We start from the raw sequence: 26921 nt of genomic DNA, 5'->3' as shown, positions 1-26921 counted from the left end.
GTTTGTTTAGCCCCAGGAAACATGGGCACGCTTGGTTTTACTTTTGTGGCTTGCATCCTGTGTCTTCCTACCCAGTATTTTGTAATTGGAGCGTGTTAAATTTTTGACCTAAGGGCACTTTTTGCTATCAGTAAGGAGCTGGGTATCTCCTTCATGTCTCAGTCCTCTGTACCTTCGAACCTTCAGGTTTCAAAATGGTTTAGCTTCCACAGAAGGAAATGGTCTGTAAAGGCCTTTGAAGATGAGGATCTTATTCAAAGAGAGCATTTCTTAGTATGCAGCATCTAGGCCTGTATTTTCTGTAGAGCAACTTGTTTTATTTGCTAGAAACTTTTTAAATAAAACTAATTATAATCTGATTAACTTGAATTGATTATAAACTGTTGATTGAGCTCAGTGTGGTTGGCCAGATTTTGCTCTTGCTTACAGGGGGTGTGTGTGTGTGTGTGTGTGTGTGTGTGAATGTCTGCTAGCTAGGTGATTGGGGCGTAGTTGGAGCATAGTTGGTGTCGAGGAAACTATTACAAATTTCATATTGTTTTGAGAGCTGTGCTGAGCTTGCATGGCTGATGCTTGTTTTTTATGGATAAAACCTTTGTGGAAATACTTGGACACACAATTATTTACTTAATATTTATCATGAAAAAATCTGTAACTAATGGAGAGGTAACTAACCATAGCATAAGTAGAAAAAAGGAGGTATTCAGTGAGTAAAATGAAACAGAACAGCATATATAAGGTCTGTCCTGTGGGACAGTGACTTATTACGAAGTGCTCTCTAGAAATCAGGTGGTATTTGTGAAAAGCTTATATAGAGCTAATGCAAACGAGGTGTTGGTTGTTTTTGCTCCAGGGACTTCCAAAGTGGTGAAGCCCTCTTTCAAAAACCTGCTTGCTGAATCTACAGGTCTAGGACTTAATACCTAAACTTTAGCCTTTGAGTAAAAATGAGCAACATAGTTTTTCTGCTTGTGCTGTGTTGCAATTTTGTCATGAGTTTTATGACAGTGATCAGATCGTGCCCTGACACTAAGGGCTTTGAGGAACAGAAACTTCGGTTTTCACTTCAGTCCTCCTATTCACTGCAAGAATCACAAAAAAAGAAAGAAAAAAAAGAAGAAAAAAAAACACCATCTGAGGTACCCCAAAAACAAAAAGGCAAGTAAAAAGTGCCCTTTATTTTAAATGCAAATCACAAATAATATATTTTTTAGTACAGTTCTGTGCTTTGCCCTGTTTTCTGTCACATACGCTCCTGTTTTAGCCAAAGGGTTGTGCTAGATCAGACAGGCAGAGGAGCAGGTGGACTGGGATCCCCTTGCAGCATCACTGCACACTTACTCCCATCTGTCCTTCCACCGGTACTGGGGGTGGGTCACTCTGTCACCCTTAATCCTGCCACTCGGACAAAAGCAGGAAACTGGCTGGGTCTAGTCTTGCTGCTCTGGACAGGTCTGCCAGGGCTTTATAGATACCATAGGTGTCAGAGCCAGCTTTCCACATGTGCTGTGAGGATTAGCCAAATGGGGGGTCCAAGAATGGCTTTTCCCCTCTGGGCTTGTTCACCAGATAAAAATCTTCTCTTTTCCTTGCTGCTTCCTGGAAAGAGGAATAAATGCTGTTGTAGCTTGTGACCTGTCTCCAAGGAGGGTCAGTGCTTCAGAAGATCCCAGCTTCAGGAGTCAGGCTTCCTTAAGGACTCAGGTGGGAGTAGGTTGCCCAGTCTGAGGGAATCTTAATTTCTAGGGAGACTGAGCACTTCCCCCCCGTGCCCCTCCACCTCCCATCTATTCATTTGTTATGCCAGGAAAAGGTTGGTGGGAATAAACATTGGGTTGGATTGCAAATTGGGGTAAGGAAAAGGGAACCTTATTCCTTGGCTGGCTAAAAGGAAATTATTCAGACCCGGATTGCTCCCAGTCAGTATCCTTCTCTGTCATTAGCTTGTGAACTTAAGCTTTTAATGTAGGGGTCTGAAACTTTAGGTCAATTCACATGTCTACATCATAATTTTCTTTATGTATTCTGCTTAAATGCAAATAATGGGAGTATGTGTTTCAGACATATTGAAAATACTTGCAGTGGTTTTGGTTTGGTTAACTGTTAACTCAACAAAAGCTTTGTTTTGAACCACTCTTTCATAAGCTTTCTGCTGAGATTCTTGATGCAGATTTTCCATGGACTGCAGTGAAATTTATATATAATAAAAATATGAAGTAGACTTGCACTCAGTCAGAAGCGTTCTTTACATCAGCTCAGGGCTGGGCGGTTGGTGCAATCGGCTACCTGCCAGTATGGGGGGTTATGGGACAGTTTTGTTCCGTCTTGAGACCATGCATCTGCCCAGCTGAGACTGCTAGGAAAAGCTTACATGACTTGCAAGCAGTGTTTACGTAATGTTTTATTGGGACTAATTCGAGCGTTCCCTTCCTGGTGTGTGGGGAAGGACGGTTCCCTTCCCCTTCCGCAGGATGAGCTAACCGCGGCCGGCATGGCAGCACCACTCTGCCTTGCGCCAGCCCTCGCATCTCCCCAGCGCCTCTTGCAGCGACCCGGTGGCTCAGGTGCTTGGGTGAAGATGAGCAATTGCACCTTTGGCTTTTGCTCATTTCTTTAGGGATAGGTTCAGTGTAGTTGCTATAAAGAAAACCCTTTGCTGGTATAACTGCCTTCTTTTTCTGGCTAAGGTCAGGTAAGGGGAGTAAAGTGGCTGAATGGTGCCAGGTTCGAGGTCTGTGTAAATTAAGCTAAAAAACCCTTAAGGTGTCTTAAAAATACTTCTTGTTTTTCCCCTGAACTGACCTATGGGCAAATATTTAGTCTAGGCTTCAGAAGTAATTGTTATTTAGAAACTGTCATTTTGACATTTTAAAAAGCCAATATGTGAAACTTAAAAATCTTACAGCTTCTTTAGAGGTCATGTTGTCCATGGCATGATGGTGCTAATTCTAGTAACTTTACGATTACATGAAACTTATTAATCTCCTTCCTAAAAAGGATTTCCAGCTATCCATAAACAGGGGGGCAAGTAATTTATTTTCTTGTTACCTTGAATATTCTGCAGACTAGACTGCATTGGTGGTTCTGTGTAATATCTAAAATGTCAAGTGCTAGTCATGGCAGATGGCCATGCTGATATACAGCCTGGATTCAGAAAGCACTGCATCAGGCGCACAGTGTCAGGTGTATATTTGTGTTTCAGGGTGAGAATTCAGGAAACACTCTATCTTAAGTCAAGTGTAGCATTAAGCATCCCCCCCTTACTCCCCAGCATGGATGCTTTGCTGAACTGACATTTCTGTGTGGGTTTCATGTTTTAACTATGAATAAGAAAGTTTTAGTAGACTAAGTGCTTTCAGAATTCATAATTAAAACAATGACTAATTTTAACTTGTAGAAATTAATAGAGAAACAAAAAGTAATACGAAGAGTAGGCTGCTCGCAATTACCTGAGAATCGGTCACTGGTTTGAGTAGTGTTAACCCTGGTGGCTTGTTGGTTGGCTTGTTGAAGTGCTTCTCTGGGTGCCACTGAAGCCTCGGGAAGCTGCAGCTGACAGTGGAAGTTAAAATGAAAATGGCCTGAATTCAGCTCTTGAAGATGAAAGGTATTTACCTTTTCCAAATACTTATTACTCTGAGTTCTCTTATGGTAGCTTTTAAAGCTGGAAAGTATGCACAGTAGACCTGTATAAATTTTGATCCACAGAACAGTGATGATTTCCAATGTAAGCAATTAGGATTCATCCTATCCAAAGCTGTATTTGTACAGGATAAGTCTCATTTAGTCAAGCAAATCCCTCATTGGCGTCAATCAGAATTTTCTTTGAATAAAGAGGCCCTAATGAAAGGAGATGTCTTCCTACTCGCTTTAGTCCCAGCGGAATCTTCCATAGGTTTGCCTGGCTTTGTGCTAGTTAAGCTGATAGTTACTATAGCATCTTGGAAACTGATTTCTGAATTACTAGGAATTTTTGGGTTGAATCACGAGGAATTTGGGGGTTTGAATCTTTGTAATTCTCTGGAATTTTCTCTGCACCAGAATCTTGTGGGAACCAGCGGTTCCCTTAATGAAATTTATTGGCATGTTGGCTTCACCACTAGCACTGAAGAGAATGTCAGTTATGCTGTGCAGCTCTGAAAGACTCACTGGATTCCCTCCAAGTGCAGTTCCCTGAGATTTAGTGACAGACATTACAAATTAAACATTTTGGACCTGACAAGTGAACGTTTCTAGGAGGGGGGAGGAGGGGGTGTCACTATTTTCTTTGTACCTCTAATTTTAATAAAGCTGTTGACTGTGGATCAAATATTGAGCCAAATGTAGCTTTTGTAACATGACCAGAGACATTTGTTAACTGGAAATAGCTGCATACCAGGCCAAGCAGTCGTAAAAACAATGAGATCTAAAATAAAAGAAGGGGGTGTCTGACTGCTTTCTGTCTGTGCTTCCCTGTCCTTTCCCTGAGTGGCTTTGGTGGTCACTGAATTTCTTCCTTGGTGCTTGAAATGCAAAAAGTGCTTCTCTTAAAGGCTTGATAAGCCTGCAACAAGCAGTGGGGTGTGGTGGGAGCAGAAAGAGGGTGGCGGGAACTTGGGGTGAGGGAGCGTTTTGAGTGGATGGGACTTTACCTTTTATTCCCAACTCAGTTGCTTGTGGGCGTGTTGGGGAAATGTAATCCCCGCTGGACAGTGCTGTCTCCACTCTTTCATGCAAGTCGTGCCCTGGGACCCACGGCCAGCAGCCCTTCGGCTGTGCTGCCTTGTGCCACTGATAGTCACCTGGCTGACGAGGATGAATGTGCACTCCAGGCACCCTTCCCATGGAAATCACCCCATCGATCGAGCTGCTGTACCATATAATGGTAACTAGATATGATCATTACCCCTGCAGAATGCAAAAGTTCAGGTGACTCCATAAAAAGTATACAGTCTTCTAACCTTATGAAGACAGTCAAAATTTGGTCTAGTGCTACACTTCCTCCAAAAGGTCTGGAGTCTCGACTGTTTTTTAGCTTCAGCTCTGACAGGCTTGGCAAAGAAATACTTAATATAAACTAGCCCACCCTGGTGGAATAAAATTAACTACATATATTAACAATATAAAAATGTAAAATCATGTACTATGCCAGATGCAGTACTTAACTGGCTCAAGGAAAGTAAAAACAAGAAGTCTGAGAAGCACTTTACGTTGATGTCACCCCAGAAAGTAATTTAATTTGCTCTTGCAAGTTTTAGCAGGATTGGGTTTGGCTAATAGTATCATTGGGAGGTCCATAAAAATGAAGAACTTGTAAAAGTGGTGCTGTTGATTCAGTAAGTGGCCCTGTCTCTTGTAAAAGTGTCCAGTTCAATATTCCAGATGCATATTAGAATGAACTGTGATTTTAGACAAGCCATAGCTTGGATGAAATATGAAATCAAAGTCCTGCCTGATCTTGACCAATCTGGCCATCACAAATCTTTTGACTTTTTCATGATCATGCAGTGGATCCTCATGTCCTGAAGGGATTTTACTTCAGGTAACCAGAGTCCAGCTGCTTAAATTCTTTACTTCTTGTTCAGGTGTGTCACTTAATTTTCTTCTTCCTTGCWTGAGGGCTTTGAAAGAAGATGTGTATCTTAAGCATCTTCAATAAATTTAGTAATTTCTTCATACTCAGAATTTGGTGCTTTAGAAAAAAACTGATCTCTCATTAAAGCATTAGAAAATAATAGCAGTTGGTCTAGTTTATTTTTAGAATGGGGAAGTGCTTGTAATGACTGTCCAGAGACTATTGGCCTCAGTTGCATCATTTCCTTCTTTAGCCTCTTTAGTTCACAGAAAGAGGACTTCAGGAGGATGATATACAAGTAACTTTATCCTGTAATTAAGAAGAGAAGATGGGTACTAGCATCAAACTATAATGTTTTTGCAGCTGGAGGCAATCCATGTACCATATCTGGTTCTGAAAAATCATTTATGTGGATATTTTTGGCCATTATTGCTGGGAAAATAATGCTTATTTTATCTGGACTAGAAGATTATGGTTTAGGCCTCATTCAAAGAGGCGATTATCCCTTGGTGGTATTGGCTTAGGTGCTCATTAGGTCTCTGGACTATTCCAAGTGTTTGGAAAAGTTGGCCATATGCTCAACGCCACTGTTGGATTATAAAGTAGATGGTACTGTTGTGATTGTTATAACAGGTGAGGAGTTGGAGAGGGCCTCTTTACTACATGAATTCACAAACCCGTTCAGTACAACTAAGTGTAATTCACTACTCACTTGAGATAGAGAATATAAAAAGCATTATAAAAATCCAAGCCAGCATAATTTGATCTTGGCACAGTGATCGCTCAGTTGGTCCATTTCCAAAAAGAACAGACAAGTTAAATTGAGGAGAAGCAGCCCTATGGTTATTAAAGCTTTAAATCAGCCCTACTAATTTACAAATCTCTGCTAGCGCTCTTAAGGAGAAATATCCTGATCCCACCATCACTGCTTCTGCCTGCCCACGACAAGAAAACTGAACAGTCATTCTCTGTCTTTGGAGATAAACTACTAACTAAAACAGTTGCCAAATAGAAAATCCGTTGGTGCTAAGCTTTGCCAAATCAAAGTACCAGGTCTACAAAGGATAAGAGTCACTGTCCATATTGCATAGTCTTAAGGTTTGTAAGAACATGCAGAGTTTTTAATGTTTTAAGGTGCAATAATGGATAGAGAGAGGTCTCCTGTTTATTATATTGTGATTGATGTCAGCAGTGAATAGACTTGATTATCTCTGCAGTCAGGATATAGAAGAGCATGGCTTATTATTTGAATCTCTGGTATATGAGGCTTATCATAATACAGTCCAGCATTGTTTGCAGGCTTTTCCTGTAATATCATAGAAGAAAGAATGGTATTTGTCACTGCATCAGTGGAAAAACATCAATGTAGATATCTAAGTGCTTCACTGAAAGGTTTTCTGGTAATTTTGATAATGTCACATCTACCTGCATTAGGTTACATTTTGCATTTGTAAAACCTTCTCAGAAGACTTCTCTGTTAACTTCTGTTAAAAATGTTTCTACAGGATCATGCTTTTTGCTTTGCAGCACGGAGGGCCAGAGAACCAATGTTGTGGGAACAGTGATGTTCATACGCTCGCTGTGTTCCTCTTCTTCAGGGTTTTCTTGAGTTTCATTTTTGTCTCACAAATGATCTTGCGACTGCCAGGAGAAGTGTGGCCCAGCCATGTTTCAGGCATGTATCAGGAGTGGCTCTCGGGGTGCTGCCTCTTGCTGAAGAGAAGAGGGAAGATAATATGACAGAGCTCTTCCTGCCTCCACCTGTGCATGAGTCTGCTTGTTGTTCCTGTTGAAGGAGATGTAGCTACGCTCACTCCATCCGTGAAGGGATTTCCAGGGGGAAGCAGAAAAACCTCTTCGTTCTGTCAGCCCCAGCAAATCGGGTAGTGCCCATCTGGAGAGAGAAGCTGCAAAAGCCAGAGGTTTTGGGGGGGAATCCTCCACATTTCAAGAGAAGTTCTAAGATTTGTGGGATTTCCCAGCTCATTTTTTCAGTCTACAAGTTGATAGGCAGGCCACTACTCATCGCTTGCTTGGGTTACGTTTTGTAATATTTTTTTGAAAGCTGATGTCTCTGTAGTTTCCCAGGAGCATGTGACATAGATTAATATTGTAGTGACACATTTCGGTGTTTGAAGAGTGGACATTTATGGTTACAATAGCATGCCTGACTTATTAAAACTGAACATTGTTGCAGACCTATTAGTACTATAGTATCTGTTCTGGGAAGGGATGGTTTGCATATAGTTAGTATCATGAACTGTCTGCAGAAAACGCGTTTTAGTGAAACTGCTTCTCAGGAAAAATGCCTGTGTGAAACACTTGGGCCTCATAATTATCAGTGCATGCATTTCTTCACTTTTACTTTGGGTTCTTTTGTAAGTGGTTCCTATAAGGTTGCCTACTGAAGATAACATTAGTACAATTTTTCTTTGTGCTAAACTTGGCCTAAGCCTGCTCAACTGTTCGGACCTGGTCATTGTTCCCTAAATTAATGGTACAGTGAAGATGGTGTGGTCAGTGTGCAACTCAAGCATTTTCTCTTCAAGTCTTAACTTCCTGAAACTTGCACCTATATAGGAATACTTAATAAATAGATTTAATGTTAAATTTAATAAAGGAAAGCCTAAAACTTGTGTCTAAAGGGTACTGCAGTAACTCAACATAACCTGGAAGGAAGTGAGAGAGCGCTCTTGGTGGCGAGATGGCAGGATGAGCCTACTGTGATGAGTTTTTCCTGTGGGGGAAAAACTGTAGGTGAATAGCAGACAAGCTGCAAGTGTAGATAGACTGAGCAAAAGCTATAGCAGGGCCAAGATTTGGGGCTAGATTTATCACTACCTGGTATCATCAGAGACCTTCCTATTGACCTCATAAAGAGGTGTTTTTGCCATTACAGAGGAAGGAAGTGAAACATTAGAAAATTACTAATTTAAGATTACTAGAAAAGAAAATGAAAACCAGGAGAAGTAGAGGGGGAAGCCTTCTGAAAGCTACACAGAGCTGTAGCTCTCAAGTTGTAACATAACTTGAGAGTTAATAGATCAAACTGTTGAAGGAACAGCTCCAACTTTTAAATTGGACCTCCATTCTTGGAGGTATTGAAGACTTGACTGAACAAGTCCCTGAGCAGCCTGGTCTAATTTTGCTTGCTTTGAGCAAGGGTGGGTGACCTTTCCAACTTGAGTTATTATATGATTCTATCCTAAGCTGTTCAGCAGTTGAATACCTTCCGAAGAACATGTGTATCCCTGTGGTTTAATCTATTTTATGTGGCTATGTTACTGATATTTAATTAAACTTTTCAGGGATGCATTTAATATCAAAGGAAGACTTCAGCTTAACCTAGCAGGGAAAGACTGTAGATAAGGGCTGGGAGAAACCTCGAGGGGAAAAAAAGGAACTTGAGAACACAGTCAAAGTGGGAGAGACGCATGTTTGGAGCATCTGGTGGTCCATTGGAGAAATTTGTTTTATAGAGATATGAAGCTTTCTTTTTCTGATACACCATGGTTTTGTACTGGTCTAGGTGGGAGGGAGAGGAAACTTTGTTACTCTGGATAGCACAGTGCAAGAACGGTGGGTAAAAAATGATCTATTTAATGTCTACCATTGCATCAGACTAAAAAAGTGTTCCGAAGAAGTATTTCTGTACTTGTTTTCCACTAGGATTCTCCTTTTTCTCTCTCCTTACCTGCTTTCCGATCCCTTCTGCCAGTTGTCCTGCCCCTTCTCATTTAGCTTCTCTGATACTTCTGAGTCTTTGAATTAGACAGATGTTGTCACTCTAATACGTGAGCTCTTCATTTGTTTAATGTGTTCTGGCATGTGGGGTAGACTCCTCTTTTTCTATTTTGGGGTTGTATTTTGGGAATTTACTTTTGTTTGGCTGTTCTTATAGTGTCTCCTTGTATTACCACCATCTCAGGCAGCAATAGTACTGTTATGATGGGACTAGTCCAGTTCCTGACAAGAGAAGGCTTGGGACTGAATGCCAAATAGCTTATTCCAGGAGAACTGGATTATTACCAAGGAAGACAATGCACTGGCACTCACAGGCTACCAGCAGTTCAAGACGTGGAACTGTGCAAGAGAGTGAAGAAATTAGTCAGCTCACAGTAATGGAAACAAGTGGTAGTAAAGTAGGTCATTCATTCTACAACATATTAGCCGAAAATCATACCGTCTGTATTCAGTTCAAATTGCATCTGTCTGTCTATTTGTCTATGTGTATTTAGAAAGAAAGGGAGATCAAGTTCCTGAGAATGACCGATAAGGTAATGTGGTAGTTTTGGCATCTGCAGTGAGCTGACAGATTGCCTGTGAATTATCGGAGTCGAGCTGGCCGTTACGGCGGGCCCCGCTTCCTCGCTGCCACCGTTGCAGTCTGAGCCAACTCAGCTGCAGCAGGCTGGGAAGAGTGGAGGCAAAGGAAGAAGCCTTTCATATTTTGATGTAAAAAATTGACAAATGCAGCAGATCTTAGTTTATGAATAAAAGGAGAGTTTGAGAATAGAGAGATTACTGATCTTTTATTTTTCTCCATAGCAGGAAAAACCCAAACTCTTGGAGCCTTTGGATTATGAAGCTGTTATCACAGAGATTGAAAAAAATATTGGAGATGGTCTGTTTAAGGATCTGATATTGTTCCCTGACGATGACTTCTCAGTAAGTACAAGGCAAATGTGTACTGTTCTTAGGTTTGTCTATTTGTTTATTTAGCTTATCTTCACTGTTAAATGAAGAGCCAGAAGTTGCCCTGAGACTCTCTAAGATTTTCTTAATTTATGTGAAACTCGTTACTCCCCTCCTACCAAATTTGTTCTCTCTTTTTCTCCAACATTCATCTTTGAGTGAATTTACTGTTCAGGATTAGATACAGCGCAAAGCCCTGGTTGTTTTCAAATGTATTTCAGGAACTCACAAGACATGTTGTTCCATCATACATACTTGTCTGTTTGCTCAGCACAATAGTAGTTTAGCCTGTGCTGGAATCTCTGCTTGCCATTTAATCTAATTTAATTACATGTCCATAATTTACTTACAGTCTCTCTGATGCTGTTTTGTTTAATATATTTGGCGGCTAGAATCTAGCAGCCCCCATGGTGACTGGCCTTCTGCTCCAAGTCAGACTTAAACAGTAGCTGTGACGTATTTCCAGGCTGTGCTGTTCCTGACGCTAGGTTGCACAAAAAATGATGAATCTGAGTGGATTTGGGTTTGTTTGGTTTGGGGACTTTTTCAAATTCTTCTCCAGTGGGGATGGAGATCCAGGACGTTGTCCCTGAATGATGCAGGATGCAGAGTCCCCAGTGCCCAAGCAGTGCCTGTGGGAGCGCTGACGTGCTGCGGATACTGGGAGCACGGGGCAGCTGGTGCTGCCAGAGAGGCAGGAGCCCGCAGTGGTGGGCTGCGTGGCCTCCTTCCCCGCCGCTGGGCCCAGCGAGCTGCCGAGGTTGAGCCCCTGGGAGTGCAGGGCAGCCCTCTTGGCAGCCGCTGCCCGGCGAGCGCGGGAGGGCAGCGGCCCCTGCGAGGTGGGTGGCCAAGCAGGTTGCTGCTGGAACCCTGCCTGCATCTTACAGCAATTTCTTCAAAATCAGCCAGTCTCTCTAAAAGACTTAGATTTTGATGAATAGGTATTCTCTAATGGAAATGCACTGCAGTCGGTGACCAGCTGTAACTGCTGTGCGAGGGCCCTTCCCATCAGCTCGCGGCACTGCTGCTGTCCCATGGGGCCCGCTTAATCTAATAGACGGCTTTGTTTCACTAAATGGCTCTGTTTCCTTGGTGGTATTAACTGAGTTAATGTGCTCGTGGGATTGAGAGAGAACTGAACAGAATACATTTCCCCGTCATTGTTAATTCCTTTATGCATTTTGCACGTTTGTGAGTTTATGAAATTGAAATTTAGCATTACAAAGCTGTCCGGACTTGCTGTGTGCTGTCACTATGCCCTTGAGCTCCTTGATTTAGAGTAACTGAGCTCAAGCTGGTGGAGCAAACCCTCTCAGAGAAAGAATCATGCCCTACTGTTCAAGGCCTCTGACTGCTTGTCAAATCATATTTTCATATCCTTATTTTAATTTCCTTTTTAGCAGTTGCAGCCTGCCTTTTAGGAGCTACTTCTATTTTTTTTCTCTGTGTTAATGTTTTGCAATTATTTTGCATAATTTATTAAAAAAAAAAAAATAGTCCAGAAGACCAGAGAGATGCTTGGACTGTAGAGGTGGCTCTTACTTGCAGAAGAGCAGAGACAGTGGTAGTTAGGGGCCATAGTCTTGCAACAAAACTATCTTTTTTTCTTTGGTATCTTCCATTGTAATCAGCTGCAGTAACAAGAGCTTATGTTACCAGACAGGACTGCAGAGCTTTCATAGTAGACAGGTTTCTCAGCTGCAGAGTGTCTATTTATAGCACTACTCCTTCCTGCTCAAATATCACCTGTGCACAAAAGTCTGGGTCAGCCATTTGAGTAGAAAGAGATCCAGGTTTGACTGAATTAGGAGGTGCTCATGCTGGCCTGAGTGTTATTTAATGTGATAATGCCTCAGGAAATGGTGGATGTTACTGTTTAACTGTGATGATTAGAATTGCTCCAGACTTCATGGCTTAATGTTGATGCAGCCCTGGTTTGGGCCTGTGTGTTAGCACATCCTATGGGCTGTGAAAATACCTCTGTATTTTCAGAGTGAAACTTGACCAAAATAATTAACTGAGGTAGTGAATGTAAGAGAAAATTCTGCTTTTAATAACTTGCCATTTCTGGATCTGCAGTATTCACTGCATGCATCACTTATGGGCTAATTGCCGTAGCTGCCATACTGTCTGGTCCCTTGTTTCATCTCGGAATTGCTCTCTGTCTTTGGATGCCATTATCTCACAAGGCTGTTGTAGGTCATTTCCAGTGCCTTAGGAGAAGTCTGTGGGACAGCAAGAAATTCTTAGTCTATCCGGTTCAGATCTGATACCCTGTTCCTCCATTCCCCACATTTCAACAGAAGAACACAAGATGTATGCATTACTAAGATGCAGTCTCTGATTTAACTCCAGCTGGGAAAAAGATGCTTCACTTTTTATGCCACTGTGCTTAATAATCCTTAGAAAAATCATTGAGTCACATCAGCCCCGCTTTTAGTTTTCCTAGCAATGCCTTGCTTGCTAACTCTCCTCCTGCCTGCTAACTCTCCTGTTTCCCTTTGAAGAAAATGTGTCAGATCTGCTTCACTTCTCAGCTGCTCCTGGATCCCTTGACCAAACTGCCATTCCAATGCTGTTCTGTGAAGTAATGGCCAGTGGAAATTTCTGCTTCAAAAACTTAACACGTGCAGCAATGCAGCAGCCATGTGGAGGAAGGCTCTGCACCACTCCCTGTCACACGAGTATGAACTTGCACAGTGCTTCTTGGTAGGAAGTGGGAGGTCAGGACCTTCTTGGTGCCCTCATATAAGTGTGTGCTTGGTGGTGATGTTGGTAGGCTTGCATTTAGCCTCACGACTGGGTTACTGTGCTCCATTCACCTCCTGTTTTCCCCCTAACTTGGCCACATTCTCCCTCAATAACTGGAACTGCTGCTGTCTGACATCCCTATTTCTCATTTCTTTCCCATGTGTTTATCAGAAAGGAGACCATGGAAGAAGCCTGACAGTTTCATCCAGATCTGCCTGCCTCTCACCTTTGCACTTGCACACCTCAGTCTTGCAGGGCTTTGTTATGATACATGTGTAGTTGCACCTTCATTTATTCAAGCAAAATGCTTGCAGTATCCTTGCCTAGGTACTTTTTCATCCTTTCTTCATGTCGCAGTCCTTAACAAATTCACCTGAATCCCAGCAATCTCTTTCTAAACCTCTCCATTTCTCAAGCTTTACATAGACTCTTTGGGCCCTTCCCTTAAAGTGACATCAGGCTCAGCACACCTCTGCTAATGCTTTTGCTTGTATGGAGGTTTAATCCTAGATAAATATGTTAAGTATCATAAAAGGGTAGCCAGAAGTATTTAATAAGTACTTCAATTTTATATATTGCCAAAGCATGTGAAACTCTGGGTCATGAAAATTTGTTCCTCTTTCTTCCCCCACCACCTTCTCGTTTTAAAATCTCTGTTTAAAAATGTAAATCAGACCTCCTGAAACTGATTGTGTAAATATGACTGCCTGTCTGATTTGAACCTGCAGTAGAAAGAATAATTCATTTCCAAAATTTAGGACAGGTGTAAGGTGGTGAAACTTCTCTGTGTAAGCTGGGAGTGCAAATCCTATTAGAGTTCAGTCAGACTTGTCCTTCTGGCTCTTCTGGGCTTTTGAAAGCCCACGTGGGTGCCCTGTGTGGTGGAGAGGCCTTAGAGTGGCTGAATCATGCAGTGCCAGTACACTCCTTCACAGGAGGTGTGACCGTCTCCAGACTTTTATTTTTTAGCTCAGAATGGGGAAGAGTTGCAACCTCCCTGTTTTTAGCATTGTGAAACCTCTAATATCTAAATGTACAGGGACAAGAGTTGTTTCTGTGGATGCAGATGTTCACAACAGAACCAGATGCATCTTTAAGGCGAGAGTGGGCAGGGATGGCACATCCCTGCGTGGAAGGGCACACGCGCCCTCGGGACAGCCCAGAACAAGGGGCTTGCAGCCTGCTTGGCCTAGCCCTGAAACCCAACTGCTGTTTCTAATGTCGAGAGAGTTATAGTAGTGGGGTCATGAGCTATTCAACAGCACATACTCATCTCCCGCTTCCACATACAGCAGGCAGCATCTGCCCACCCTGGAAGAGCAGAGATTAGCTCGTTGCTCTCACGATCGGTGTGATACAGACAACCTGCACGTGCGAGGTTGTAGCAGGAGCGTGGAAGGCAGGGAGGCGTAGAGGAAGCTACTACAACTGTCTAAAAATAGAGAGCTGTAGCAGCCAGCAAAGCAAGCCCTACCTGAGCAGTGTGTAGCCTCGTGCTGACCGTGCTCCCGGGAGTAATGGGACATGTATTAAAGCTGCACTTAAACATGCACTGTGCTTGCTTTCCCATCGCCTGACACCCTACGTCTGCCTCCCCGGGAGGTCGGTACTGGCACAGCTGAAATGGGCGGTGGGGACCCCCATATATCAGCAGCATTTGCGCTGTGGTGTTAATACAGCAAAGGTCCATCTTATCCTTCCTTTTTGACTTAATGGACCAACTCATTACAGTTTTCACTGATGTTAGGTAAATCTGTTTATTTAGATGAAAGTGGGGCTGAGCAGCTTTTCATTAAGAGAGATTGAATCTAAGCATTAACGTGTATGAACATTTTTGTCTATGTGTGGTTAGCTCTCTTAGAAGGACGGCCTTTTCAGGAAGTAAATATAATCATTTTTGATGCATCTGTCTGAAGATTTAACCACTGGTAACATGTTTTCAGACTGAAAGCTGTTAGGATAGATTCAGAGTGAAAATGTTTGAACTGGCTAATGGAGTTTGGACTCCATTTTCAAATACTAAACTCACTGTGTTGGTGGGAAGCATGCACTGTCTGAAAACATTATTCCTAATCAATCGTTAATAAGGAGCAAAATTAGCATTTGGCTTTCTCTGTAGAAATACTCTTCAGTGAATGTGGCAAGAGAGGTGCTTAATTAAGTTGCCCCTTATAACTAATCAAACACCTGGGGCCAGCAGCTTATGCAGATAAAACAGTCTGGCTGAATGCTAGAAGTTGTTAGATATAGGAGATTTATATAGAATAGATCTTTTTTTTCCAGAACTCGGTATGGAATTTAATGTTTTAGGTTGACAATTGCATTACTGGCTTATCACAGTCTTTGCATGCACAATCTAAAGATAGTATTTTGACAGAATCACAGAATCACTGAGGTTGGAAGGGACCTCTGGACATCATCTAGTCCAAGCCCCCTGCTCAAGCAGGGTCACCTAGAGCACATTGCACAGGGTTGCATCCAGGCGCGTTTTGAATGTCTCCAGAGAAGGAGACTCCACAACCTCTCTGGGCAACCTGTTCCAGTGCTCTGTCACCCTCACAGTGAAGAAGTTTTTCCTCATGTTCAGATGGAAGCGTCTGTGTTTCAGTTTGTGCCCGTTGCCTCGCGTCCTGTCACTGGGCACCACTGAAAAGAGTCTGGTCCCATCCTCTCGACACCCTCCCTTCAGATACTTGTACACACTGATAAGATCTCCTCTCAGCCTTCTCTTCTCTAGGCTAAAAAGGCCCAGTTCAGACACAATTGCTATGATTGCTTGAACAGTTATAAAATTAGACTGCATTTAAAACACATTAACAAATGCTGAATTCTGTAAATAAATTTTTTTATGACCTTTTCAGCATTTAGTCCATTTCTGAAATTTAGTTGTTTTCTGAAGTAAAAATATTTTGGTGAGCAAATGCTATGCCTGATCAGCCTTTAAGAGCATTTAACTTTGCAAATCAACTTTGAACAGGAAGTGTTTTTGTGGCAAGACCTTTTGCAGCTAGTGGTCTGAACATAACTAATTCTCAGAAGGGAAGTACTTTGTAGTTTTTAAAACAAGTTTAAATATAACAATACACAAATTTTTTCATGTCCCAAGTCCATTCTTTCAGTAGATCAGTTTTTTAATAGGGTATTTGGCAAAGTCTGCAAATGAAACATGCCCACTGTTACCCGATTTTTCTGTTTTGTATGGCTATATTTCATTCGTTCAAGTACAATCTTTTTAAGAAAAGTGAGGGAGATGACTGCATGTGAAGCAGTCTCCTTAGGTTATGTTTCTCCTTCAGCCACAGTTTTGTCTGGAGGCAGGATGACACCGTTAAGAAGGCGGCTTAGCTGTCTCGGTCAGTGTATTGATATCAGTTGCTGAGAAGCAGTGTGTTAGGTTTTAGTATTTCTTCCCGTTAACATCTATAGTAAGTCATATTTTTACCTATCTTTTGCACAGTATGTGGGGGAGATGTGCTTTGCTGTGGTCAAGCAGAAGGGGCTGTTGGTCTCTGCAGCTTAGTCACCACCCCAGCAGCTCACCATTAGGTCTGGAGCACATCACAGATCTCTTCTTATGTGTCCTCCTGCCCTATGTTAGCTCTAGAAATAGCAGCTGAGCTTTAGCAGTGGTGATATCATGGGATGGCAGTGTGCGTGTTTTGTGGCTGCTGGTAGCTGGGCCCCAGCGCCACGAAGAGCCGTGTCTGACGGCCCCGTGACGTTGGGGGATTTCAGCTGTGTCCCAGGATGTAGCCTTTTCAGGACCACCTACAGAAAAGGGAGGCACCATCATTATTTGTGGGACCAGAAGTGTTGTAACCACACTGTATCCTGAGCTATCCAGATGAAACAGAAAAAGTTTGGGGAATCCCATGGTGCTTGCATCTGCCTATGTGATACATGCTGTTCTTTCAGAATTACTCATATGGAGAGCGATGGGGGGGAACCAGCATGTTGTGTTTAAGCTGTAAGGAAAACTGAGTGACTAATAGCCAGGTAATTGTCATGTAGAGTCTGGGTGCTTGGATTTATGCAGTGGTATGTACAGAAAAACAATCACTTTCTATCGGAGACTGGGTTGTGAAGCAGATCCTCTGTGGGTTTTCAGCAGTGGATGCTACGGGCTGCTTGGTGGTATTACTGAGCAGTGGCTCTTCATACCGGACCAGCTGTACGCCCTAGGCCTTCCCCCAGAAATCACACGCTGATCCATAACTGGGGAGAAAAGGAGCTGTGAGAGCAGATTCCTTCTGGTTTAATTCCTTCTTCGCCTTGAGTGGAGTCACCACTCCATCGTAACCCAGAGCAAAATCTGTTCTCCTGGGTTGTCTTTGTTTCCCCCCCTCGCAGCCTAGAAAACAAGTGGGCTGTATCTGGATTAACTTGAAGTACCCAAAGCCTCCCCTCATGTGATTTTTGTGGAGTGGCTGCCTGTGCTGCTGTCGGCGCAGAGGAGCCCAGCTGGTGGCCTGGTGGGATCCAAGGGGAGTTTGGCCCGTTGTGGAGACCTCTTGGAGATCCAGCTCTGTGGTTTCTTGCCAAGGTCCTGACAAACCAGTTCAGCTGGGAGCTGCTTTTCAAAAAGTTCCTTAACTTGTGCAGGGCCCGTTGTTGCTGAAAGAGGATCATACGACCATCATGAGTCCTGTGTAGATCCCCTGCTGGTGTGCTGGGCCTGCTGCCGGAAAAGCTGGGCTGGGAAGCTGCTCCCTGATCCCCTCACTCCCTTGCTGTCAAGCTGGCCTGTGGCAGTCGTTTTGCAGCTTATCAGGGCTGACTTTATGCTCCACTTTTCTCTGTCCAAAAAAGTCAAAACTTTTAGTTCTGTTCCCACATTCCTTTGCTGAAAAGGGAAGAGGGGCAGAAGGGAAGCATGTAAGGCAGTGGGACTTGGAGTATATCCTTTGGGAAAGGATACTGGTAAGAATTAGGATGTTATCCATTAATGACTTTTTTTTCCCCTTTATCAGAGATTGAAGTAAGTTTGCTTGGCACAAGCTTATTCCCAGAAATCCATTTGACCAGTGCTCTTCCTTGTAATTAATGCTTTAGCTGATAGTATTGGAAAGTCTGTGTGGGAGGGAGTTGGATTGCAGTCATTGATGTGCATGTGTATTGGCTGCATGACAAACTGAAAATGCAAGCCATAATAATACTGGTTCTTAACCTCTTCATGAGACAAAACCGTTGTTCTCTCACTCTGGCTAACTTGCTTTTTTTTATTTGTTGTCAGACAGATACAATTTCATTGGAAATCAGGACACTGTATCCTTCTGTACCTGAAGATGCAGAACGAAAAGCAGAAAATTTATTTGTTAAAGAGGTAAATACCTACTGTGTGTATCCTTTAACTTTAAATAAAACTGAGGTTTTGGGGGAGGCTTACTATGTTAATAATGAACATCTTTTTCTTTTAATATTGCTCAGGTGTTTTTTAACAGCATGTTGTCTGCAGATGCTTGTTCTGAGATATTTGTATCTAGAAAAAATTGTAAATGTATCTGCCTCTCAGGCTAGTGTCTTCCAACTGCATTCTCTGTCACTACTAGTCTGTAGGAATTGGTAACTTTACATGAGTGCTAATCACTGGTGTCCTGAATGCTTTGCACTTTGAAAATACTGATACTTTTCCAAAAAAAAAAAAACAACCCCCCCCCCCATTTGACGCTATTTTGGAACTGTTAGAGTTATTGTAATGTTGTTTGCCTGTGTATCTTCTCCTGAAATGTATGTTATCACTATCTGAGGAATAGTTGGAATGTGAGTGATTAGAAGGGGTTTATATTCTATTGTCAGTATCTGAAGGCTATTCCCCATTATAATAGAAAGTCCAAACAAAATTCTTGTATGGCAACTAGAACCCAACTAGGAGTGTTTAACTGCTCTACCTTTACCAAGAATATAGTCTGTCCTGCTTCCGTGCCTGGTCTCGGGCTTCAGGAGAAGATTCTGCTTTGCTCTTCCTGCTACCTCGGGGCTACTTCTCATTATCAGTGGTTTTATCACTTTGAAGGACTTTGCATCGGACATGCTGGCTGCACTGTTCAATGGAATTTACTTTGGACAGCTCTCTGAACCTTCTCTTTTACTATAGATGTAAAATATATCCGGTTATTTGCATTAACAAAACAGATATATGGAACCAAATTTTCATCCAGCTTCTACAAGGGATTTAATTGCATGCACTTAATTATCCCATAATGCATGTGTTCTGTCTTTTTTCACAGATTGCACACTTGGCTTTCTGGTTTGAATGAGTATAGCCTATTTCATGTGCACTATAACTGTAAGATAATTTGTTGAGGAAAACTCAGTTGCAGACAAACCCAGGGGTTAGAAAAAATAAAATCCAAGATTAGGCAGAAATGTAGCTGTTGAATTCAATGCAACATGACATTTTACAGGCTTGCTCTATTTCTCTCTCCAGCAGTAAGTCTAGAAAGAGCAGTAACATCTTACTGCCAGCTCAAATCATCTGAACCTTGCCATCTCTCTTAATCTGACAGTGGGGTTAAAAGATGAGAAAGCTTGGGGAATTATCTGTCTTCCCAGAAGTCTCCCTGCCCTTTCAACCCTTTGGGGTCTGCTTTTTATTTTAAGGTCCCACAAGTTGCAAGGCCCGCACTGTCCTTAGTTCTTTACGGGGAAGGTGGTGGATCTAAAAATGGAACATAGTGCATAGTATCTGGGAACCATTACAGCTGAATACTCCAAGGGGATACTAATGACAACCTGGTAAAATACATATTGAACAGAACTATTAGCTTTCTCTGCAATACCACTGAGCCAAGGGAAGGGGGGCAGAAGAGCAAAGCAATGGAAAAAACAGTGCTACAGAACTAGGACTGTACATAGAATAATGGCAGGATAAGACCCTCTTTTAAAGTAGTGATACATATGTTCCACTTTGCTTCATAGCCAAAAGCTATATATAAAGGAGATTAAGCTCCAGGAAGAAGATGGTTTCTAGTCCAAAATGAAGCAAAACTGAGCCCCAGGTGCTGTGAAGGTCTGTCATTATAGTCCACTGCAGCAAATGCACAAACCTATATTAAGTCAGTGTGGATTTGACCCATCGACAGTCTGCTTGTGTTCCAGACTGGTGTTCAGTAGTTGTTAAATAGTTCTGGACAGCTGTGCAAGACTTGAGTTTGTGACCTTCGCTACTTTTTTAGAGCTGTGAAAAAGCCAACATCTTGTTCATGTCTTTCTTCGAATATGCAGTGGTCTCATGATCGGTGAGGGCATCCATCTTGTACATATTTAACTAACAGTAGCCAGTTGCAACCTAGAACCAAATGTCTGATTTCTGATCAGGCTGTTAGGGAAGCTATACAAAGACAATGTATGGCTTCATCTAACTGAAGTCATGTTGGTGTTCCCCGTAAGTGGTAACAGCTGTCTCTGACTGTTAATGGATGCTATTTAGCAAGCTGCCGCACAAAGAAAGGGAGCGAGTCAGTTAACTACAAGTGAAGGGCCTGCTATTGAAGGTGAAACTAAGTTTCTTCATGTGACACGGTGTGACAGGGCGAGGATATGGTTTTGAAACTGCTTCAACAGCCTAGATCAGTGATCTCCTTCCATCTCATTCCTCTGGGCATTTGGTGTCGGTCAGGTGGTCTTATCCATAAAGTACTCTTAGGTCATTTAAAAGGTTTGTCAGAAGTCTGCAGTAATGCCCTAAAACCCTGTTTGTCCCTTCCTGGAGGCTTGCTTCCTTTTGGTGACAGTAGGAAGACTTTGTTTCCACCACGAGCCCTTTCACTGCTGGGGTCCTTCAAGGGTTCCCCCGCCCAGTCCTTGTTAACATCTCTATATATGACTGTTCAGGGATTTACTCAGATTCCCTGACCAAACCCTTACAAGTGGTTGTAAAGGCTACTTATGGCCACTCCAGGATGACTTGATGGCATATGAAATATCGGTTTCACAGGTGACAAGCTAGATCAAGCAAGATGAGGCTGCTGTTCCTGAGAAAGGTTTAAGTATAGGATAGTACTTGATGTTGTCTATCTGTAGTTGAGGATTTGTGCCTTAACTTGGCCAAATCAGCACTCTAATGCTGCTTTTAGATTCCTTAGTAACCAAAAACTATCACATAGCAGGTCACATGAATAATATCTCTGTCATCTATGAGCGAGGTAATTTGCTCCTTTTTGAGTGATAATGGCATGGTCTTGGTTATTTACTATTGTGTTACCTCTTGGATACTCTACAGCAATTCAGTTTACTTGGGCCTTAAGTGCTTTTTAAATTCCTGTTAGCCCACAACACCACTGGTACCTCTCATCAGATGCAGCAGTGAGTATGTTGAATCTATTCCTTACTTTGTCAGATAGCCTCTCCTAAGGTTTCAGTTGAGGGCAGTAGATAACTGGACTTCCTCTGGCACTGCGGAAATCCCACAGATTCCAGGTGACAGCAGGAAGAGAACTTCCTTGAGAGTGGGTCCCAGGCTGTGCCTTTCCCTCCTGGAACTTAGCAGACCATAATACACCATCTGCAGTATACAAATGCTGTATTGCTGATGTTGCATTAGCTAACATTGGTGCATAGCAATATGTTTAAGGGTGCAGGTGTTTACATAAAATACTAAAAATTTCATCTCTCCCTTCCTTTTACCAAGGCCCTAGGAAACCCTTGCCAAAGCAAGATATTGTACTATACACAATTCTTACCAGGGAGAGAAAATTTGTAGCAGATATCAGTCTAAGTTCTGTTGGGTAGTGTTCAGATATTATGATAATGACTGTGATAGAAGAATTTACTTTAAACAAGATCTCTAATCTTCTCCTTTCTACTGAAACTGGTATTTGTTATACTCCAAAGATAATACTTCGTGAATGTATCATTCCTATAGCTGTAATGCTCTTAGGAGATTTTTCCTTTGGATTTTTCCACCCTTACTTTTCTTAGGCTGGAGGAGTTTGAGTAACTAAATCGGGTTCCAAGAATAGTGAAGATTCCAGATACTTTTAAAGCCAGAAAAAAAGTTTTCAAAGTTTATTTTTCCTGAGCGTTCCTAATGGCCTTGAATGCAGTACTGTACCATTCAGTTTTCTCTCAAGTTCTGAATCGTTTTCTCTTCCTTACAGAGTCTGGTACGTGTATTTATACCAATCAGCATTGTCCTCATGGTCCATTTTTTTGGCAAATAGAAACATTCACTCCGTAAGAAACAAAATAAGATTCTTCCTGTTAGATCATGAAAACGTTGCTAATGTGGCCTTTCCCAACTCTGTATTCCTGAATAAGCAGATCAAATGGCAATCCTAAATTTTTTTTTTTCCACATTTCACTTGGAAATGTTAGAGGACAGGGTATTTTGCAATTCAGAGTTATACTTTGTTTTGAGGGACTTGAGCTACTAATTGCAAGATATTTAATCCCATAATGTTTTGCAACAAATCAGTGTACATTTGTATCTGTATATACATACACACGTATGCACACACCATTTATATATATATAAACTTGTATATCTTTGAAATATATAATATATATATATATGTGAAATTTTAGATATATATGAAAGAAAATCTGTAAGATAAATATTAGTTGTCCCTTATCCTTTCATAAACTATTTCAAGCTCGATGCTCTCTCCAGAGATGATAGATGCTATCTGGACATGTTTTTAGGAAGAACATTTGCATAAGGGCTGGACACCTGAATGATGGGGGTATGCTGGGAGTTGTGCAAAAGCAGGAGGAAGACAGTGCAGCTTGCTGAAGAAGTTTCCTTACTTTGTGTAGTGTAATGGTGAACAGCTTTGAGAAGCTGTCTCCTCCCTCCCTCCCGAGCAGCCTGGGTACCTCCTGACCCATCCCTTTGCTTCACAAGTCAGATCCAGTGGCTGTGGCTGCTTAGGGAAGGGACTCTTTTGGTGACTTGATGTGCTTTGGATCAGCTCTCTGTATATACAGAGCTCTCATCACTGGTGGTCCCATCCATGTTTTAGTGAAGTTGGTGGAGTTCACTTTGCATTCTTAAAATCCTAGTGCTAGAGTCTAGTGTGCACTCCTCCACTGTTCATTGAGGTGTGTGACCTACTATAATGCAAAGGGATTGATTTGGGGCTCATAAATGTCATCAAACGGCTGACTAAAGCAGGTTTCAAGTCAGGCCTGTCTCCATCAGAAATCTACTAGCACTCTTAAGCTGTGTTTGAGCATGCTTGTAGCTTTACAAGCTACTGTAGAGCCCCTGACTTCCTTCAGATCTTGGACATCTAGGCAGTTGTCGTCTTAGCAACCTGTTGGAAAGCCTGGGAAGAGAAACTAGTTATGGAATGTGTGGTCTGATAATGTCTTGTATGGGGCATCTGGCAATCGTTCATGCATTGAACAAGGCAAGGGAATTTGAGGAAGGTTACGGAGTATAGTAATAGCTGTCTGCTTCTCCACCTGAAACTGTCCTCTTCCTTGCACAGCCTGCAGGGTGACTTATGCCTGTCTAATGACTCAATGTTTGATGTCATGTTGTGGTGTTTTAACTTATGGAAATGACTCAGAGATGACAGTGAAAAAACCAGCTTGCTGGGGAAAGCTGTTGAGACGCCAGAGAGCTTTCCTGCACCCTAGTATTGGCATCTCTGCATCTGAGGGTGTAATTATAATCCTTACACTTCATCTTTAAAGCAGTAGCAATCCTGCTGGCTGAAAAGCACTACATCAAAATGGAAAGTATAACAGCATTGAAATATCACTTAATGGATGATGTCCATTTCATTCTGTCTGTTGGAGGCACAGTGTTCATACATATTCCTTTTAACTGTCCTGTGCAGACTTTCCAGATACAGGAGTTGTAGCTGTTGTTCGTAATAAATTTTTAGAGCCCTTGTCGTTCATCTGGAGGATTTCTCCATTTGGTGTGTTGCACTTTGTCATTACAGGACCTATAAATAGTTATTAAGCAAGAGTTTTATTAGTCATAACATTAAAAAAAAAAAAAAAAAGTCACAGCTTTAAACTTTCTGTATCATTACTGTAAGCGGTTCTGTGCCAATATGGTTGATTCCTCAAGCATTCTTGTCCACAGGCTAATCTTGTTCTTATATGTTTCAAAGCCATATTAAAGTGGGAACTCCAGCTGACAAGTGTCAGAACCAAAGCTTTGCTGTTGTTCATCACAGGGTAGATTTCCCCAACTTAAAAATTTAAGTGTCTTCAGTATTTTAAAGAAGTGCTGTAGCAGGACAGTGAGGTATATTATCAAAGGACCATGGGGTTTTTTGATAGTTGAAGGGGTAAATATTTTTAAAATGTCTAATATTTTTAAATAGCATATTTTAATACTTTGGCTTGTTGAACTTCAGTCTCACTGTACTTTACTGTGTATGTGAACTGTGTTAATTTGGAGGTAGTTTTTGAGAGCCATAATCTGAAGGTGCAGATTGCTCGCAGCCCGTAGCAAGGCTGCCGTGCTGGTCACAGGCGTGCGGGAGCAGGAGTTGACCTGCGGTGGGTGGCTGAATTTCGACCTGGGTAATTACAGGGTGTTCCACCTTCCCGCGTGCCCACGCAGCGTCCTTCCGCTGTCTCGAGGGAGGGGGGACGCTTGGGGAGGCCGTTGTACCGGTGTCATGTGTGTCCCTGGTCACAAGACCGAGCACCGAGCGTGCTCTGTGCAGCTTCCCCTTCGGCGCGGTGGCCACATCCAGCACGCCACCGTCCTGCTTTCTCTTTCCAAACTCTTGCGTTGCCTCATCCTAACCTATTTAACATCTTCTGCTTTCCGCCTCAGCAATAGCTGCATTTAAATGGCCAGTGAAGCGGCAGGATTCCTCTGTGCCACACTGCCTTGCTGCGAGAGGCCTGCCTCTTTCAGGAATGACTCTATACGTGTGCTTGTATTCCCTGAGACTGCCCATCTAGTGGTGTCAGAGAGTGCAAGCAAGGAAAAAAGGAACTATACTTGCTTTCAAGTATGAGTAGGCGTTTGCTTCAGTTGTTTCCCTTGCTTCCTATTTTTTTTCATTTTTTTCTCCAAAAGGTTGATTTGCATTGTAGGGCAGATCTTTAAGTGTCCCTTTCCCTGAGGTGGCCATCGCACTGTCATTGCCAGAACAAGAGCTAAGAACTTGCAGGTGGAAAATGTTTGCAGGGTAATCTGTGTCTCTAAGGAAAAATTAGGCCAGCTGGGCAAGGAAAAAGGAGGGGGGGAAAAAAGTCAAAAAAGAAAAGGAAATGAATTGAAATTGATAGACCCATTGGGAATGGGCTGCACAGCCACCTGGCCAACAGTGGAATAAGAAAGTTCATGCAAATGTGTGCCAGCCCTCCCACGTCCCATTGCTTCCATTGCTCCATCTATATTTTTCCTCCCCCACACTCCACACGAGCTAAACAGTCCTCTGGAATGGCGCCTCTTTATTTGCCAAGAGTAAGGTCTGATTCTGGTCTCTTGATGAAATCTCTGCCTCTAGAAAGGTTTTCTTTGCTCCTGAAATCAGGTTCACGGGTATTTTCTTCATTACTCAGACTTTCATCATTTTCCTCTTTATTCAAATTCAGTAATTTGCAATAAAAAAAAATTAAGAGTCAATACAATCAGCAGAAGTATAAGATTTTTAGTTGGGATATTCTGAAGAGAAAATGCTGTACTGTTTTTTATTATTATTATTTTAACAATATCTGGTTTACAATAGTCACAGCTCCCAGCCACAACAAGCTAGTTAGAGGGCAGCATTAGCTGTTGCACTGAATTGGCTTGTCTCTTGTGAATTCACTGAATGATACTTGAATGTGCTGCTTGTCCTCTTTGATTTTTATTTTGATTAGCTTTTTCTTGGAGGAGCACAACAAACCTTTATAGTTATAAGCTAAAATACTGAGGCCTGTTCTAGATGTTGTTCACAACAATTTTTTGACCATATCAGTAAAAAGCCTATAGTGTTTGCATAAGTCTGTGTTCAGAATTATCTGCAAGCATTAATTGCATCTTTTAAATAGAATAGTAATGAAAGTGCCACAGGGAAAAATTGATCCTCTCTATAAAAGGTTCAGTTGTTCTGCATTTTTCAAGCAGAAGGTAAGGGAAGTGTGAATTAGAGGGTCTGTGCTCATCCTCATACAGAACGAGCTTTTTCATTGGCTCATGCAGTACAGAATATATGGTGCTCCTGTAGGAACATGCTTATAATCCAGGTGAGTATCAAACACTTAACTAAAACTTATCTCACACAAATACAAGAATGATTGAGTCCTTTGCTGAAGATTCACAAAACAAAGTCTTGCTCTGTTTGAAGTCAAAGCGCCCCCCTCCCCAAAGGCACTGGTGTAGGAACATGGGTGCCACGTGTAGGCTTTTCACCTGACCCTACAAGGTACAGTCTGGCATTATTCAAAGTTGAAGTCAGTTATATTATGTTCATTCTCAATAATCTGTAATTATTGTATTATTTTGTATTGTCTAATGGTCACATTTTTTCCTGCATCCTGTGTCTGAAAGATAATCAGGATTTATATCAGACCACAAAGTAGACTCTAGATTCATTCTGAATATAACTGCTGCAGAATGCCTGTGGTTGTGTTGAACCATTCAGTTTGTTTTAATATGGGTGAGAACTGCTTATATATCTGCATCTACTTCCTTGCTTTTTTTTTCCATATGCAAAAGCAAATAAAGTTGTCTCAAAAGAGCGTGATCACGCCCCATATTACTTTCCTAAATTAATTTGTGGCCACATATGCTGCATGTTTTACACAAGACTTTAAAAGGAGATTTGCTAAGCCAGTTCTGTATGGTTAAGAAAATGCTACCTTCAAGTTTTCAGCCCATTTCAGTTTTTGCTCCAGTTGGCCCGATAAGTCCCCTCTGGGTCCCTCTGAGACAAAGCCTGCTCTGCAAGCAGTGACTCCCGGGAACATGAGAAGAGGCTGGCGAATCCTCCCAGCTGGAGGACCACTAACTTATGTC

General features: G+C 42.1%; 1 protein-coding gene across 10 annotated transcripts in view; it reads left to right on the top strand.

Annotated features, from left to right (window-relative positions):
• DOCK10 (dedicator of cytokinesis 10) overlaps positions 1 to 26921 on the top strand; it is a 166114-nt gene that overhangs the window by 49715 nt on the left and 89478 nt on the right. For 7 of the 10 annotated variants that reach the window (XM_026073062.1, XM_026073056.1, XM_026073064.1 and 4 more), the window contains exons 2-3: positions 10103 to 10222; positions 18234 to 18323. In XM_026073062.1, the coding sequence (XP_025928847.1) occupies positions 10103 to 10222; positions 18234 to 18323 (210 nt within the window). The remainder of the gene's footprint in view (positions 1 to 10102; positions 10223 to 18233; positions 18324 to 26921) is intronic. The other 3 variants (XM_026073063.1, XM_026073065.1, XM_026073058.1) reach the window with 1 other exon arrangement.

This window comes from Apteryx rowi, unplaced genomic scaffold, assembly GCF_003343035.1.
Source record: "Apteryx rowi isolate R43461 unplaced genomic scaffold, aptRow1 scaffold_36, whole genome shotgun sequence".
Lineage (NCBI taxonomy): Eukaryota > Metazoa > Chordata > Aves > Apterygiformes > Apterygidae > Apteryx > Apteryx rowi.
Note: the sequence above shows the minus strand (reverse complement) of the source record. Positions and strands in the feature narration are given on the sequence as shown.